Source organism: Rhamphochromis longiceps, linkage group LG14 (genome assembly GCF_057381845.1).
Source record: "Rhamphochromis longiceps isolate RC_006_pf linkage group LG14, R_longiceps_female_GT1.1, whole genome shotgun sequence".
Classification (NCBI taxonomy): Eukaryota; Metazoa; Chordata; class Actinopteri; order Cichliformes; family Cichlidae; genus Rhamphochromis; species Rhamphochromis longiceps.
Window position 1 is genome coordinate 28,650,047 of NC_140570.1, and position 12,971 is coordinate 28,663,017.

At 40.3% G+C, this 12,971-nt stretch overlaps 1 protein-coding gene across 1 annotated transcript; it reads right to left on the reverse strand.

Moving 5' to 3' along the window:
- Positions 1-435: 435 nt before the first annotated feature.
- jam3a (junctional adhesion molecule 3a) lies at positions 436-12,699 on the reverse strand. Its single transcript, XM_085379769.1, has 9 exons — positions 12,613-12,699; positions 5,473-5,544; positions 5,250-5,363; positions 4,878-5,030; positions 3,786-3,988; positions 3,095-3,194; positions 1,961-2,090; positions 1,825-1,876; positions 436-1,735 (listed from the first exon to the last, which is right to left on the reverse strand). Exons 1-9 carry the CDS (start codon positions 12,674-12,676, stop codon positions 1,700-1,702), a joined length of 924 nt encoding a protein of 307 aa, XP_085235895.1. The 5' UTR covers positions 12,677-12,699; the 3' UTR covers positions 436-1,699.
- Between the last annotated feature and the right edge of the window lie 272 nt (positions 12,700-12,971).

Here is a 12,971-nt window from a genome sequence, read left to right on the forward strand (position 1 = left end):
TTAAGGTTTTGAGAAAATGGGTGGAGGTTTCAGCAAATGTGTTTTAGCAATTCAGAAAAACTGGAATAATAATAATTACAACTTGCCTAATGTAGCGTTGATTGGCGCTTCAATGAAACTCTGGATGTCTACAAAACTATGAGCCAACTGATTTCAAAAAGCTTTTTCATTTTACTGTAATACCTGCACTAATTTTCCTCCACTCTGGATTTTTTGACTTGCATATATAATTTGTGTGTTGTCATGTGTTGTGATGGTAGTGAGACGGCGGCCGTAAAAACAACACAGGAGGTTGAGCCGGAGATGGTGAAGATTTTCGCTGATTTACCAGGAGGCACAGGATTAAAATGAGTATCAGAGGGATTGAGTTCAGGTTGAGAGGTTTGGAAACAAAGTTAAAGCGGCAAGGGTGAGATTGTGCTGCCAGGCAGGAGAGTCTCTTCCAGAGAGAGCTGCAATAGGAGGACCACAAAAAACATTTCTGGATTGAGTCAACATGGACAAGCTATGTTTGTGTTTGTGCGTGATTTCCCCCTCACTACACAGAAACCTTGTTTGTCTGTGTATCTCTATATTTCACTTTAATCATCTGGACAAAATCCACCAAAACATTTGAGACTCCAAAAATTCAGCTGAAATATATTTAATAGTAACAAAATAACATTAACGTATAACATTAATATCAAATGAACAGTGGAGATTGTACAACAGTTCCTGAGTTGTTACACACATCTTTGACACTAATGTCTAAAATGACACACTGTTGTTACTGACAGGCTCAACACTGCAGATACACACTGAACAGTGAATACTGTAAATGTATTTCCAATAAACAGTTTATTGCAATATTTACAATAAGGTATGGAGTGCTACGCATTCAAATGAAAAGCTCCAAAAAGTATATGCATGTATGTACATTTATAATACTGAGTCAAACCTGGACAATATGTCCAATACTCACAAAATAATTAGTAAAGCACAAAAGGTCACTTATACACAGAAACAGCACTCCAAGAAATCATCAACACCACCTTTATAGTACATATTGAGTTTGCAGCATATTGGAATATATGGTGTTAAAATTCACACTTTATTCTGTACTTGTACATGTTTGTTTTCATTTGTAAATATAGTCATAGGCTATTAAATTGTGCCTTCTAGTCAGCTCATGAGCCTTTTGCAGCCTGCTACTTATTGCCTGTTTAACTACAGTATGTACAAAAACATGTTTCGTCCTCTGCATGTGAAACAAACTAAGAACAAGGATGAAGTAAACAATTTACGTCCACTGTAAAAAATTGAAGAGCTATAAAAGAGGATTTGTCCAAAAACAGTGAGGGAATGTAGTTTACAGTAACCTTTGTGATGACACTGTGATATAAACATCGACCTCCACAGCTTTGAAATCGTTTTATTGTACAGTAGCTTTATGTTGAGTATAAAATGAGAAAAATATGTAAAAACCAAATATTTTCATGGAATTTAATATTAATAAACAACAACAAAAAAATCTGTGGCATTGCAAAACTCAACCAAGTGCCACAAAATGATATTAAAATTACTTTGGCAAGTCGGCTGATTTGATTTTGATGTGCATCAGAGAATAATGTGCCATGTTAGACTCCAAACTTTACCAAGTGGAGCATCACTGTTGCAAGTTTACTTCGTCGTGGTTACATCGCGTCCTCTGTGTCGGCTGTCAAATAACGAAGGAAGACTTGTGGCGGAAATGACCCTATGAAAAACAGGAAGTAGGAAGTTACCTTAGATTTTCTTTTTTTTGGATTTGACTTCCAACGAATGCGGTGTGCTTTGTAAGTTTACCTCATCCGCGTCTCCATACTCAACACTGCTATTCTGTGCAGGCCAGTTGTAGCTGAAATAAAGTGAAACAGAATGCATTAAAAAAAAAAAAGTCAGGATTTTGTATCCTTTCATCAGAGCTGCAGACTGTACTCACTTATTTTCATTGTGGCCTTTTTTGTGGAAGCATCCACGTCTGAAGGAATGACAAATGGAAACCGCCAAGCATAAGAACGCAACCACAGCACCAAACACCTTGAGGAAAATCCCCAGGATGTCAACGTCATCTGCAACAGGGCACAGAGAAGTGCTCTTGAGAGAGTTACGTGGCCTGAGGCATATCGATAGCCTTTAACCATGACTTATATCATTGCTGCATTTTCATTTTTATGTATATCTTGTGTAATTGCCACACTCCTAAAATCCTCACTTAATTGTTATTGGCTTCGATGAAAATAAGAAGAATTTCATGTTCATTAAATACACCAACTCAAGATACCAAACAATGAAACAAATAAAAACAAACTTTGTCTGCTTATCACATTAAATAAGAAGAATTCAGATGATGTACAGTAACAAATTTTGACATTTAATAATAAATGTGATAAAAATAACGAATTAGATTTTTTACATGAATTATGGTGAATGTCTTTTGTTTGTTTTTTCCATTATTTTTTCTATAAAAATGTTCAAATGTTCAAAAATGAACAACTCCTACAACAAAATGAATGCCTATAGTGTGCAAAAACACTTTAACTGTGTGGACAGCTGCTTGATCCTTTCTGCTTCATGTTCTGGCTGCAGAATACGCTGTCATGGGCATGTTAGCATATCAGGGGCGTGGGTGTCTGAAACTGTTGCTTCCCAGCGAGGTGCTGGGATCAGACTGACCTGGACAGCCGGAGCTTTCCTGCATCCAGTTCGTTGCAAAGGGATGACGCTCAGCAGAGGGAATTAGTTTCCCTTAGCTGCCTTCAAATGGCAGTTATAAGCACAAAGTATGCTTGGCCTTCAAATAGTTTATATAATATTTAGTGGGAACAGTGGTGCTTGGGGTAAAATTAATGAAAAATATTGATGTTTGCTTTGAGATAAAGTTTATTTCATTCCTACATGTGAAGTCGCGCCTGTCTTGTCCTGTCTGTGTTCATATGTTTTAGCTTCCTTCTGTTATTTCACACTTTTTCTCTTTGCCGTGTTAACTTGAAACTTGAGAGTGAACGTGTCTGATTTTGCTTTTGGCTTAAAGTGCTGTCAAAAGACCTGCTTGGCTGGTGTGAATGTCACTCACAGACTTCCATTATTTGCGTGGGACACTGTGCATGCCCCGCATCATTCTTTGCCTGGCAGTAGTACTCCCCCGCGTCCTCCTTCCTGACCCTTCGAAATTTCTGTGGAGACATTTTTAGAAAACTGTCAGTGCACTGACACGCAGACGAACTGTCAACAATAGGATGTCTGGCTGTGGTTGAATATAGCGACATTTTGGCCTTCAGATGGATTTACGGGCTGCTTTTAATACTGCTGTAAGATTTTAGATTAGAGGGCATCGCTCTATGTTTTATAACATGGTTAAATTTCTGCCAGATGTTAAACTTTTACCTGGAAACACATCAGTTTGGCTTTAAATGCAACATTATCCTTGTTCCATATGCCAGGTTTTGGATAAGTGTTCTTACTGGCTCTTTTTACACACGAGGGTTAATCCTGCTCTTAGTCATATAATGCTTAAGGTTTTATTTAGATTAAGCGGGTAACATTTACATTAGATAAGCTCTGACAGAGAATACCCGGCACTAATGAGTCCTGTCTACAAACAGAACAGACAGGCAGGGAGAAGAAGTTTACATCTGTTCATTTAACAATAATAATAGTAAATACTGAGTGCTGCCGTGCCTCAAGAGATATTTTGCACAGACAATAGGAACTGAAATGATAAAGCCATAAATGTAGCAACAACAGGATGCTTGTCATTTTTGTACCAGGCCTCCGGTGTCGGGGTTGATGCTGTAGGAAGAGTTGGCAAACTTTGCGCTGTTTTTGGGATCCTGTGGAAGCTCTTCATTGTTGTGAAACCAACGGTACTGAGGAGCGGGAAAGCCCTCATTTTCCAGACATCGCAGCTCTGTTGATGTTCCCACTGTGACGGCCTCTGGCACGCTGCACCGTGGTACAACAGGTTTCACTACACACAAAAAGCACAGATTCACATCAGGCTGCTGAATGTTGTGTAGCATTTACACACTGCTGAAAGCGATACTTTTACTTACTAAATGGCTAAAGGATAACATTTCATCATTTCATCTGTAACAACATACTTTGCTGGCCAGGATTTAAAAGTAGCAAATACGTCCATAAAATTAATCAGGAAACTGTTGACTGAGCTCAAAGACCAAGTGGGTGATTTCCTCATTGACTCCCACACAATCTGTTTGCAACCAGAGGTGTTGCCACCTGCTGGTCACTATAAAGAATGCAGGTTTAAAGAGCATCCACACTGGCTTCACTTTTCAGACACACAGGGTTATTGTCCATAAAGTCCATAGTGGTGCACAATTTATATACAGGCAGTGGTTATGCCACATACAGCAAACACTGCTGGCACTCGTTTTTTGTGTTTCTCTGTGTGCAGGCCAGGGTCTGCAACAGGCTCCGTGTCTAAAGACAAGTCTGCGACTCCCTGAGGTGAAGTGTGTTCTCAGCCACTGTATGGTGACAAAGAGAACTGTCATCAAGTGATACGTAAGGTTAAAGTTGGAATTGTTATAACGTCGCCACAAGCCCCAGATATCCCGAGTGATTTATGTAAGTGGGTGTTAAATGGTTGTGATTGCTGTCCCAGCAGGCCACTAGCTTAATCTACCAGCACCTCAAAGGCAACGGTTAGATGCATGGCAACCTCACAGTGACAGCAATCATGATGTAGCTTTATATTTCAGAAGTAAATTGAGTGTAAAATGTATAAACTGCCACATAATCTTAATATCTATTCGATTATAAGAACAAAGTGTGATTAGAACTTTAGAGGGTTGACGATATAGACATGCAGTGACTTTTAGCTCTGCTCTCCATACCTCTTACTGCAAGACTAATAAGTATTTCATCAAAGTCCCTTTGATCATCGATGGCGGCCACCTCGCAGCGGTACTCTGCTGTGTCTGATCGAGTGGCGTTGAAGATCAGAATGTTGGCCGGCTCTCTGAGCTGAGCTCTGCTCTCCAAGTCCCCTTTTGGAGAACGACAGAAAGAGAGAGAGATGGGGGGGTGAAAAACACTTTACAATTGCTCATTCAAATACACAGCGTGACTTCACGGCTTAAAAACAGAATTCTGAGCCAAGGTCTTTCAAGGTAGCATTCACTCAGCTAAGCTTTGAGTGCTGCGACTTTGCTTTGAAACACTGTGCTCTACTGGTTTCTCTAAAAGACAGTTTCCAAGAGGTTTACCTGCTATCTTGTTTTGAAAGTACACATAACTGGGAACACCATTTTTAATCTTTTTCCACTCGATCCTTGGGTTGTTTGTCGAGATGGACTCTATTAAGCAGGTCAGTTCGATGGCTGGGAAGAAAACAGAACGCATGACAGCATGAGAGAGAGGCAGGCTAAAACTGGAAAAAAGAAACGGTACTTTGGTTAAATAGGTTAGTGTGATTTTCGAGCAACTCACGCTCAAACTCATTTGCCCAAACAATCTTGTCCGTGGTCCGGAGGATTACCCCAAGTGATGATGGAATGTGACCTGTGGAGAAAAAAAAACACAGGCAGTAAACGCTGAGTAACGCGAGCATTTTCATTAGCAGACATTATAAACCGGGCATGTTGCCTAATAAACACTGGATTAGACCGACAAATATAGCTGACATAAGTGTGCCACATATTTTTAACCCCTGGAGGGTCTTAAGGACATTTATTGTCGTTAAGCACAAAGGTGGATGCATTTTTAAGACGCCTCCAGGTGTTAATGAACTCCTTGTAGAAATATACTGTCATTAACATTTAACTTGAATTATTTGTGGCGTTTAATTGGATAATAACGTGACTTATGATGAGTCGATGGAAGAGACCAGGGCTAGTTGTAAATGATAATGAAAGAAAACAGAGATTTGACACGAAGGACTCTGTAAATATTTGGATAGTGACCCATTTTTTGTTGTTGCTGTTGTTGTCAGCTTTAATCCTGCGCAAGATGAAATCCAGACCGAGAATGCAGCAGACAATGTAAGTAAGCGTGCAGACAAGAGCCAAAGTCACTTTAGCTCAGTTACTAAGGATCAGCAATGCTCTTGTAATAAGTTGCAGGACAGAATAAAAGGATTTGTGTTTAGTACTGCAGCACAGCCGGCTCAGACCAAGTAAATGACACACAGGCTTTAGCCATTAGCAAACATGACAGTTGCTATATTGACTTTATTTCACACTGCTTGTTTTATAACAGAAAGGCTCCAAACATTAACTGTATATAGAAGATGGATGTTGCCACTGTAACCTCACTGAATTCCTATGTTGTAGTCTCAAGCTACACACTCACATGCAGTAGTAACTAAGGATGCTCCTGGTAACTAATTTGCTAGTTATTTAAACAAGAGAAAAAGTCAACCCTCAGAGAACATTCAGAACTGAAGTGAAGTGATGAGGTTAAATATTAGCCATACAATAACTGCACATGTATTTGAGAGCTATTTGAAGCCGCTAATCACATGTCTTGATAATCAAGTTGAGTTTTAAATGTAAATCTGTTGGACACTGTGCCATATATAATAGTCACAGTACTTAATGTCACAGTACCAACAAACCACAGCCCTGGTTTGTGGCTGGTGGCGTCACAACATTTCTCACCGGGATGGAGCTGCCACTGCTTATTAATAAAAACCAAATAAGTAACTTAGCTAACTAGTATCTTTGGTACCAACTAGCAAGAGGCAGAACATTTTAATGTGTAATCAAGTAGTCGCATGCATCCCTAGTAGCAACTTGGTAACTGCAAAAGCAAGCCTAACTTGTTCTTTTGTTTTCAAAAGGATGTGAAACTAACACAGAACATTCAGGAAAGTGTTTACTGAGGTCATAGGTCAGTGAAGTCCAGTAATTTTACTTTCTTTTTGCAACCAGGAGAAAAACCCGGAGAAAGAATGGAAGCAGATTTGAAGCAGATTTTCCTCTGGCCTCACTTTTCCAGCCTGGAGCTTATGTTCAAATTTTATGCACAGCCTGCTGTTCCCATCTTCTGTGTGTGCTTCTCTTGCACAGTACCCTCACCTGCATGTCACGTTACCAGGTTAACCAGCGATTTTTAACTGGCTGCAAGTTTGAGTGTGGTTGGCCCTCCAAATGTTTACCCCCCAGCTCATCACCAGCAACAGGGATGTCCTTTAGCCATTAGAAGTGAGTGTAGTTAATGCACATATGGTTATATTAGTTGATCATAATAAGACACACATAACAGAGTTTTCTTCCTGTTCTCTCTTTCCACAGTCACATGCTCGATCAAAGAGTGTTGTTTAATTGTTGGGGTTTCCTCTGTATTATTGTGGAGTCTTTACCTTACAACAGGTGACTGCTGTTGTGATTTGGTGCTATATAAATACAATTTAATTGAACTGAATGCAAGTTTTTAATTTCTTTTTTTAAGCGACCGTTACACTGGAAACCATTCTGGGGACATTAACTATTAAAAAAGGGGGAGTTAGAGATGATATCTTTATATTGATTTCTGACAAAAACACAGCTGCAGAGATAGTTTGCATCACTAGTTATGTTAGATATTATGGATGACGATGCGCCCCTGAGGAATAGCTGGAAATGGTCAATGATGTGTCACCCAGTAGACCAGAAAGCCCCCAAGTCATTTCAGTATTTGGTGCAGTGTACTATTAAAGCGTTTGCTCACTGAAGAAAAAAAATACTGGTTTAGAGAAGGGGTGCGCAGTTCATCCACTTTTACACATCGTTTAAAAACCATACACACTAAAATATTACTAGAATTACATTATATTATTATAATGTACATCTAGTATATAGTATATTATATTACTAGAAGTACATGTACATTTTTTTGTATTTTTTCAGGGCTAGCTCCTTTGCTAAATCATAATACTAATTCATACTGAGGTTGCAAAATAAATCATTTATCAAGATCCCCAAACAAATCAAATCAGAAGCACAAGAATAACTTCACAGCGGGAATGAGCTCACATTTGAACCATACTTAATCAACCATCTTCGTTTCCCTCTGGCACAAACACAACACATGAGACGCGCTTATTTTAAGTTCAGTGCTTGAGCGAAACGCTGAAAGCAATCAGTGTTATTTTGCAAATGTCAGATTATAACGGCGAGAGGCGTAATTCACAAGTTTTGTTCAATTTGGGTCCGCCGAATGCCAATTTAAGTGGAAAATACGTGAATCTGGGGACGAGACGGGTGTGCAGTGTGACATCGAATTAAGGAAATGTGAAAATTACTGCTCGGCAAACACAAATAATTCAACAGTCTTTGCTAAGGCTAAATAAGTAGGTTTCTACCTTCCCTTGGTACCCTATAGTCAACATTTTTTTGTTCCAAATGCAGTAATTACTGAGTACACGCACAACGAACAGCACCCATGCTGAGTAATGAAGGCAATCACGCTCCCAGTGGGGGCAGTAGTTAGGGTTTCAAATAGAGGCTGAAATTAGACAATAATAATCTGAGCCGCCCCTGAATACGACAAGACATCCCTCCTGTTTTCCCGAGGCAGCGTGCACTCTGACTAACTCCGAGGGATTTGAGCAGCCTTGTTAGGACACGGGCGTCCCTGAGTTGTACATTGTGACTGGGAGCCAAAGGGAGAGCGAGCATATAGCCTTCAAGTGATGAAAACATGGGTCCAACCAAAGCATCCGCTCTTATAAGCACAGCTGCGGACAGTGATGAGATCTGACTCGCAGGTCTCAGCTTCCGTCTCTGCTGCTGACTTTCCCACCCTGTACATCAAGGGCTATTTTTACCACAGCAGTGACTGGACATCCCGAGAGACGCGACGAAGGCCCGTCCAACTGAAGCTCCCTCGACATACGCACGTACTGACCCTTCAAAATGCCCTTTGAACTGCTTCTTCCAGATCTGCGAGGTACTCGTTTTGAGGAACGATATTTTTGAAAAAAAGAAAGAAAGAAAGAAAAACAAAAGCTCTTTCAAATACTGGAACGTTTAATTAAATCTGCAGCTGCAATCACACTGCAGACTCAAAGTATCACGTAAGAGAAAACAACTGCTTTCGCAGTGTTATGGGTTGCAACACGGCCGTGTGTGATGTGCTTTTCAAAGTTTACAGGAAACAGATCTGCTCGAGTTCATCTGTTTTCATAAGTATGTTGTAACGCTGACAAAATCTCCTTAGAGGATACATCTCCCGTGTTCATCTGAACAAAAACCATGGAGAAAAACAAGTTTTTAGCCTTTATTATCTGGGGCGAACAAAATCTAGAATCAGTGCGCACCGGTTGTACAAGCAGGAACGGCGTTAACAGGATGTTATTAAAGGTTTTTCTCATCTCTCTTCCAAATAATGCAAAATGTAGGACGTGGGAAAGAGTAACCACAGTCAATTAACATGACAATGTATAACTAATTACTAATGCGAGCTTAAAATAAAAGCACGCAGACAACAATGTTTGGTAGCCTCCCTTCCCCCGTGACACGGTGCAGGCTGAAGAGAAGACAATGTTTCTGAATTATGAAAATAATCTCAGCGCTTGCTGGAAAGCAAACAGGGGCTCATTTTTAATCCCTCTGTCATTCTAATGCAAAGACAAAGTAGGTCTATAGTCAGTTCTGAGAGAAACTGGCTTTTAAATAGCCACATTCAGCAATCCTCTTACGCTCTAAATATGAAAACAACCACCCATCCCTGTCCCTGCAACAAAAAGTTGTTGATCCAGTGAATCTATAAAAAGCTTTTTCCCAGACATTCCAGTGCAGTCGCAGCAAATATGCCGAAGACAGTGGATGGAGCGAGGAGGCCCACTGGGATTTACAGCATACTGGAGTGACTGCGTAACAGAACAACTCAACGCTCAAGCAGATTTGATTAAGTTGGTTATGTTGTTATAAGAACTGGGAGGAAATAAACTGTTCATTCAAGCTACGCACGTGACACAATGACTGCAGCACCTCAGACAGATGAAATATAAATGAAGTCCCAATAAAGCACAAGGCCGATAAAATATAACTCATTTTTCGCAACCTATAACAACGCAGCTTAAATTACATAAAACAGCAACGCCAACAATGTTCATATTTGATAGAGCGTGTGTTAAACACTAAAATACCAGATATCCTCTGGTTCCTGCCTCTCATATGTGAATATATGATTGTAAACTTTATGAACTTGGAAAAAGCAATTTGAATACATTTTTGTGGTGTGTGGGAAATGGGACTCTAGCAGTTTTTTATCATCTATTGACAGAAAAATGTATCAATTGCTCCTGAACAATCATTCAAGACAATTAGCATTTAATGAAATCCTAACACAAAAACTCAACGGCCAATTCATTAGGTACGCTTTGCTCATACCAGGTTGGACCTTTTTTACTTTTAGGAATGCTTTAATTCTTCAAGGCATATGTTCAACAAGGTGGGGGAATCAGATATTTTGGACCATGCTGACATGATAGCATCACGCAGTTGCCGTGATCTGTACCTCCCGTTCCGCCACATGCCAAAGGCATTCATTGAGACAAGCTCTTGATATCTGGTGAGTGCAGAGGCCATTTAAGTATGGTGAAGTCATTGTCATGTTCAAGAAGCCGGTTTGAGAAGATGAGTACACTGTGGTCATGAAGGGTGGACATTGTTAAAACTACACAGGCAGGCTGAGGCATTTAAATCACGCAAACTTGGTATTAAGCAGCCAAAACTGAGCCCAGAAAACATCTCCAACACCATTACACCAACAGCAGCAGCCTGAATAGTGATATAAGGATGGATCCATGCTTCCTGGTTGCTTACACCAAATTCAGACTCTACCATCATCAGATCAAATCAGTAAACATTTTTCCAAGCTTCTCCTGTACAGTTTTGGTGAGCACATCTGTTTCCTGTTCTTAGCTGACAGGGGTGGCACATGGTGTGATCTTCTGCTGCTGTAGTCCATCTGCTTTGAGGTTCAACATGTTTTGCATTCAGAATGCTCTTCTGCGTGTCCTCATTACTTACTTATATTTATCTTCTTATCAACTCAAAGCAGTTTGGCCATTCTCCTCTGACCTCTGGCATCAACAAAGCATTTTCAACCAGAGAACTGCTGCTTACTGGATATCTTATCTTTTATAGTAAAACCCAGAGGTGGTTTCATGGGAGATTTCCAGTGGATCAACAGTTTCTGAAATACTCAGACAAACCCGTCAGCCATCAACAATGATGTCGCAGTTCAGTTTAAACTTCAGCATGTTGTCTTGACCATTTCTACATGCATAAATAGACTGTGCCATGTGACTGGCTAAATAGCTATTTGAGTTACCTGTTGTACCTAACAAAGTGGCTGATGAGCAAATGATTACAGATTTTTATTTTTGATGCAAAGTCTCATTCATAATGTCCAAAGCCCAATTCTGAGTCCGGAAAATCTCAGAAATAGCATTTCTTTTTTTTAACTTTTCAATTTTCTTGCAGCATAAAGGAAAAAAAAATTAACAATGTAAGAATTACATCCAATTTTCTGCACATCAGAATCACAAGAAGGCATCTATTTTTACCTTAACTTAAAATAATTCAGCTTTACACATCAGTGCGTTCCAGTTATATGCAGCATGAATCACAATATGCTAAATGCAAAACGTTTGAATAACGATTCATTTTCATTATTCAAACATGACAGCACCCTAAAGCTCAAGGTCAGAACATAAACCAAATCGTGAGCTACATTCACACACAGCTCGGAGTTTTTACAACCAAAACTTGAGAGCATAACAAATGAACCTCTGCCTGTCATCTCCGCTTAGTCATTTGATTTACTGCTTGCAGAGCACCTGGGTGAAAAGTTCAACACTTAGTGGTGCACCCACCCGCAGCCAATTAGCCGACGCAACCATCCAGCATCAGCTGATCGCCACAAATCTCTAGCTGTTGCTGCTGCACATCATCTTGTCACCGCTGCCCTCGACCTGCCTCACTCATGGCACCCCACTCACCATCACTATCGATCAATCACCACGTGATCAGGAGAGGTCAAACTACAATAAAATGAAATTCAAGCAGCCTCAAATGTATATGATGCATATACATATATGCAACAACCAAAAAGACAAAGCATTTTAAATATATATTATTCACAGGCCCGTGTTTCTGTGTACCACAGGTCTCCACCATGTGGCTGCCGTCTTTTTATACTAAAGTAACGTTTGCATTGTTTGTATTCTGGAAATTTCTTTAGAAATTAGTCGACAAGTGAGCGTGCAATATGTATGATTTCTAGGCTAGGTTACACGTTTTTAAAATCACGTAAAAAAAAAAAAAAAATTCAAAACGTCAAGGGTGCTCTGACAACTACGTCATTTTCCAGCTCGGATGTGAGGTTTGCTCAAGCGTAAAACAATCAAATACAATCTTCAATCGATAATGAACAGACTGTTAAAACGCCACAAAACACAACAAAAACGTTTTCCTGACATTTCCCAGCCCGTTTACACGTCAAGCTAACGTTAAAAAACGTCCTTGTCGGCTCGTAGCGCTGACAGAACCGCTACAGCTCGGATTTAACTTGACTGTAGTCGCACCTCGCCGACTCCGATATGATAATAGCTTTGTGAATAAGCGGGGGAAAACTCACCTAGGCTGCTGTAAAGCACAAAACAGGCTACGAGTCGCGCAATCGCCATCTTGCAGCGTATCATTTATCGGTTACAGCTGCACACACTCAGCACCTCTGAGAGGTAAGAGGAGGATGAGGGCACAAAAGACTGGTGGATGTTGCCATCGACGAGTTTCCATAGCTACAAGGGCTGCTGTGTGGGGTTGCGCCCTGAACGAAGTCTGACAGGCGGTAGGCGGTGCCAAACATGCCCTCCACCTCCTCCTCCACACACACGCACAATTCTGACCGTATGTTCTCGTGGGAAAGTGGCGACCTACACCCTCTAGTGGTTATTTTACTTTTTGGGACCTTAAAAGACCATAATAGGGAAGATT

Excerpts from the sequence above, each read along its gene's own strand:
- jam3a (XM_085379769.1), bottom strand. The coding sequence starts at position 12,676 with ATGATACGCTGCAAGATGGCGATTGCGCGACTCGTAGCCTGTTTTGTG. Across the intron at positions 3,989-4,877 it reads TATTAGTCTTGCAGTAAGAG|TGAAACCTGTTGTACCACGG; the intron begins GTATGGAGAGCA and ends TTTTGTGTGTAG. Across the intron at positions 2,091-3,094 it reads CACGCAAATAATGGAAGTCT|ATGACGTTGACATCCTGGGG; the intron begins GTGAGTGACATT and ends GCCCTGTTGCAG.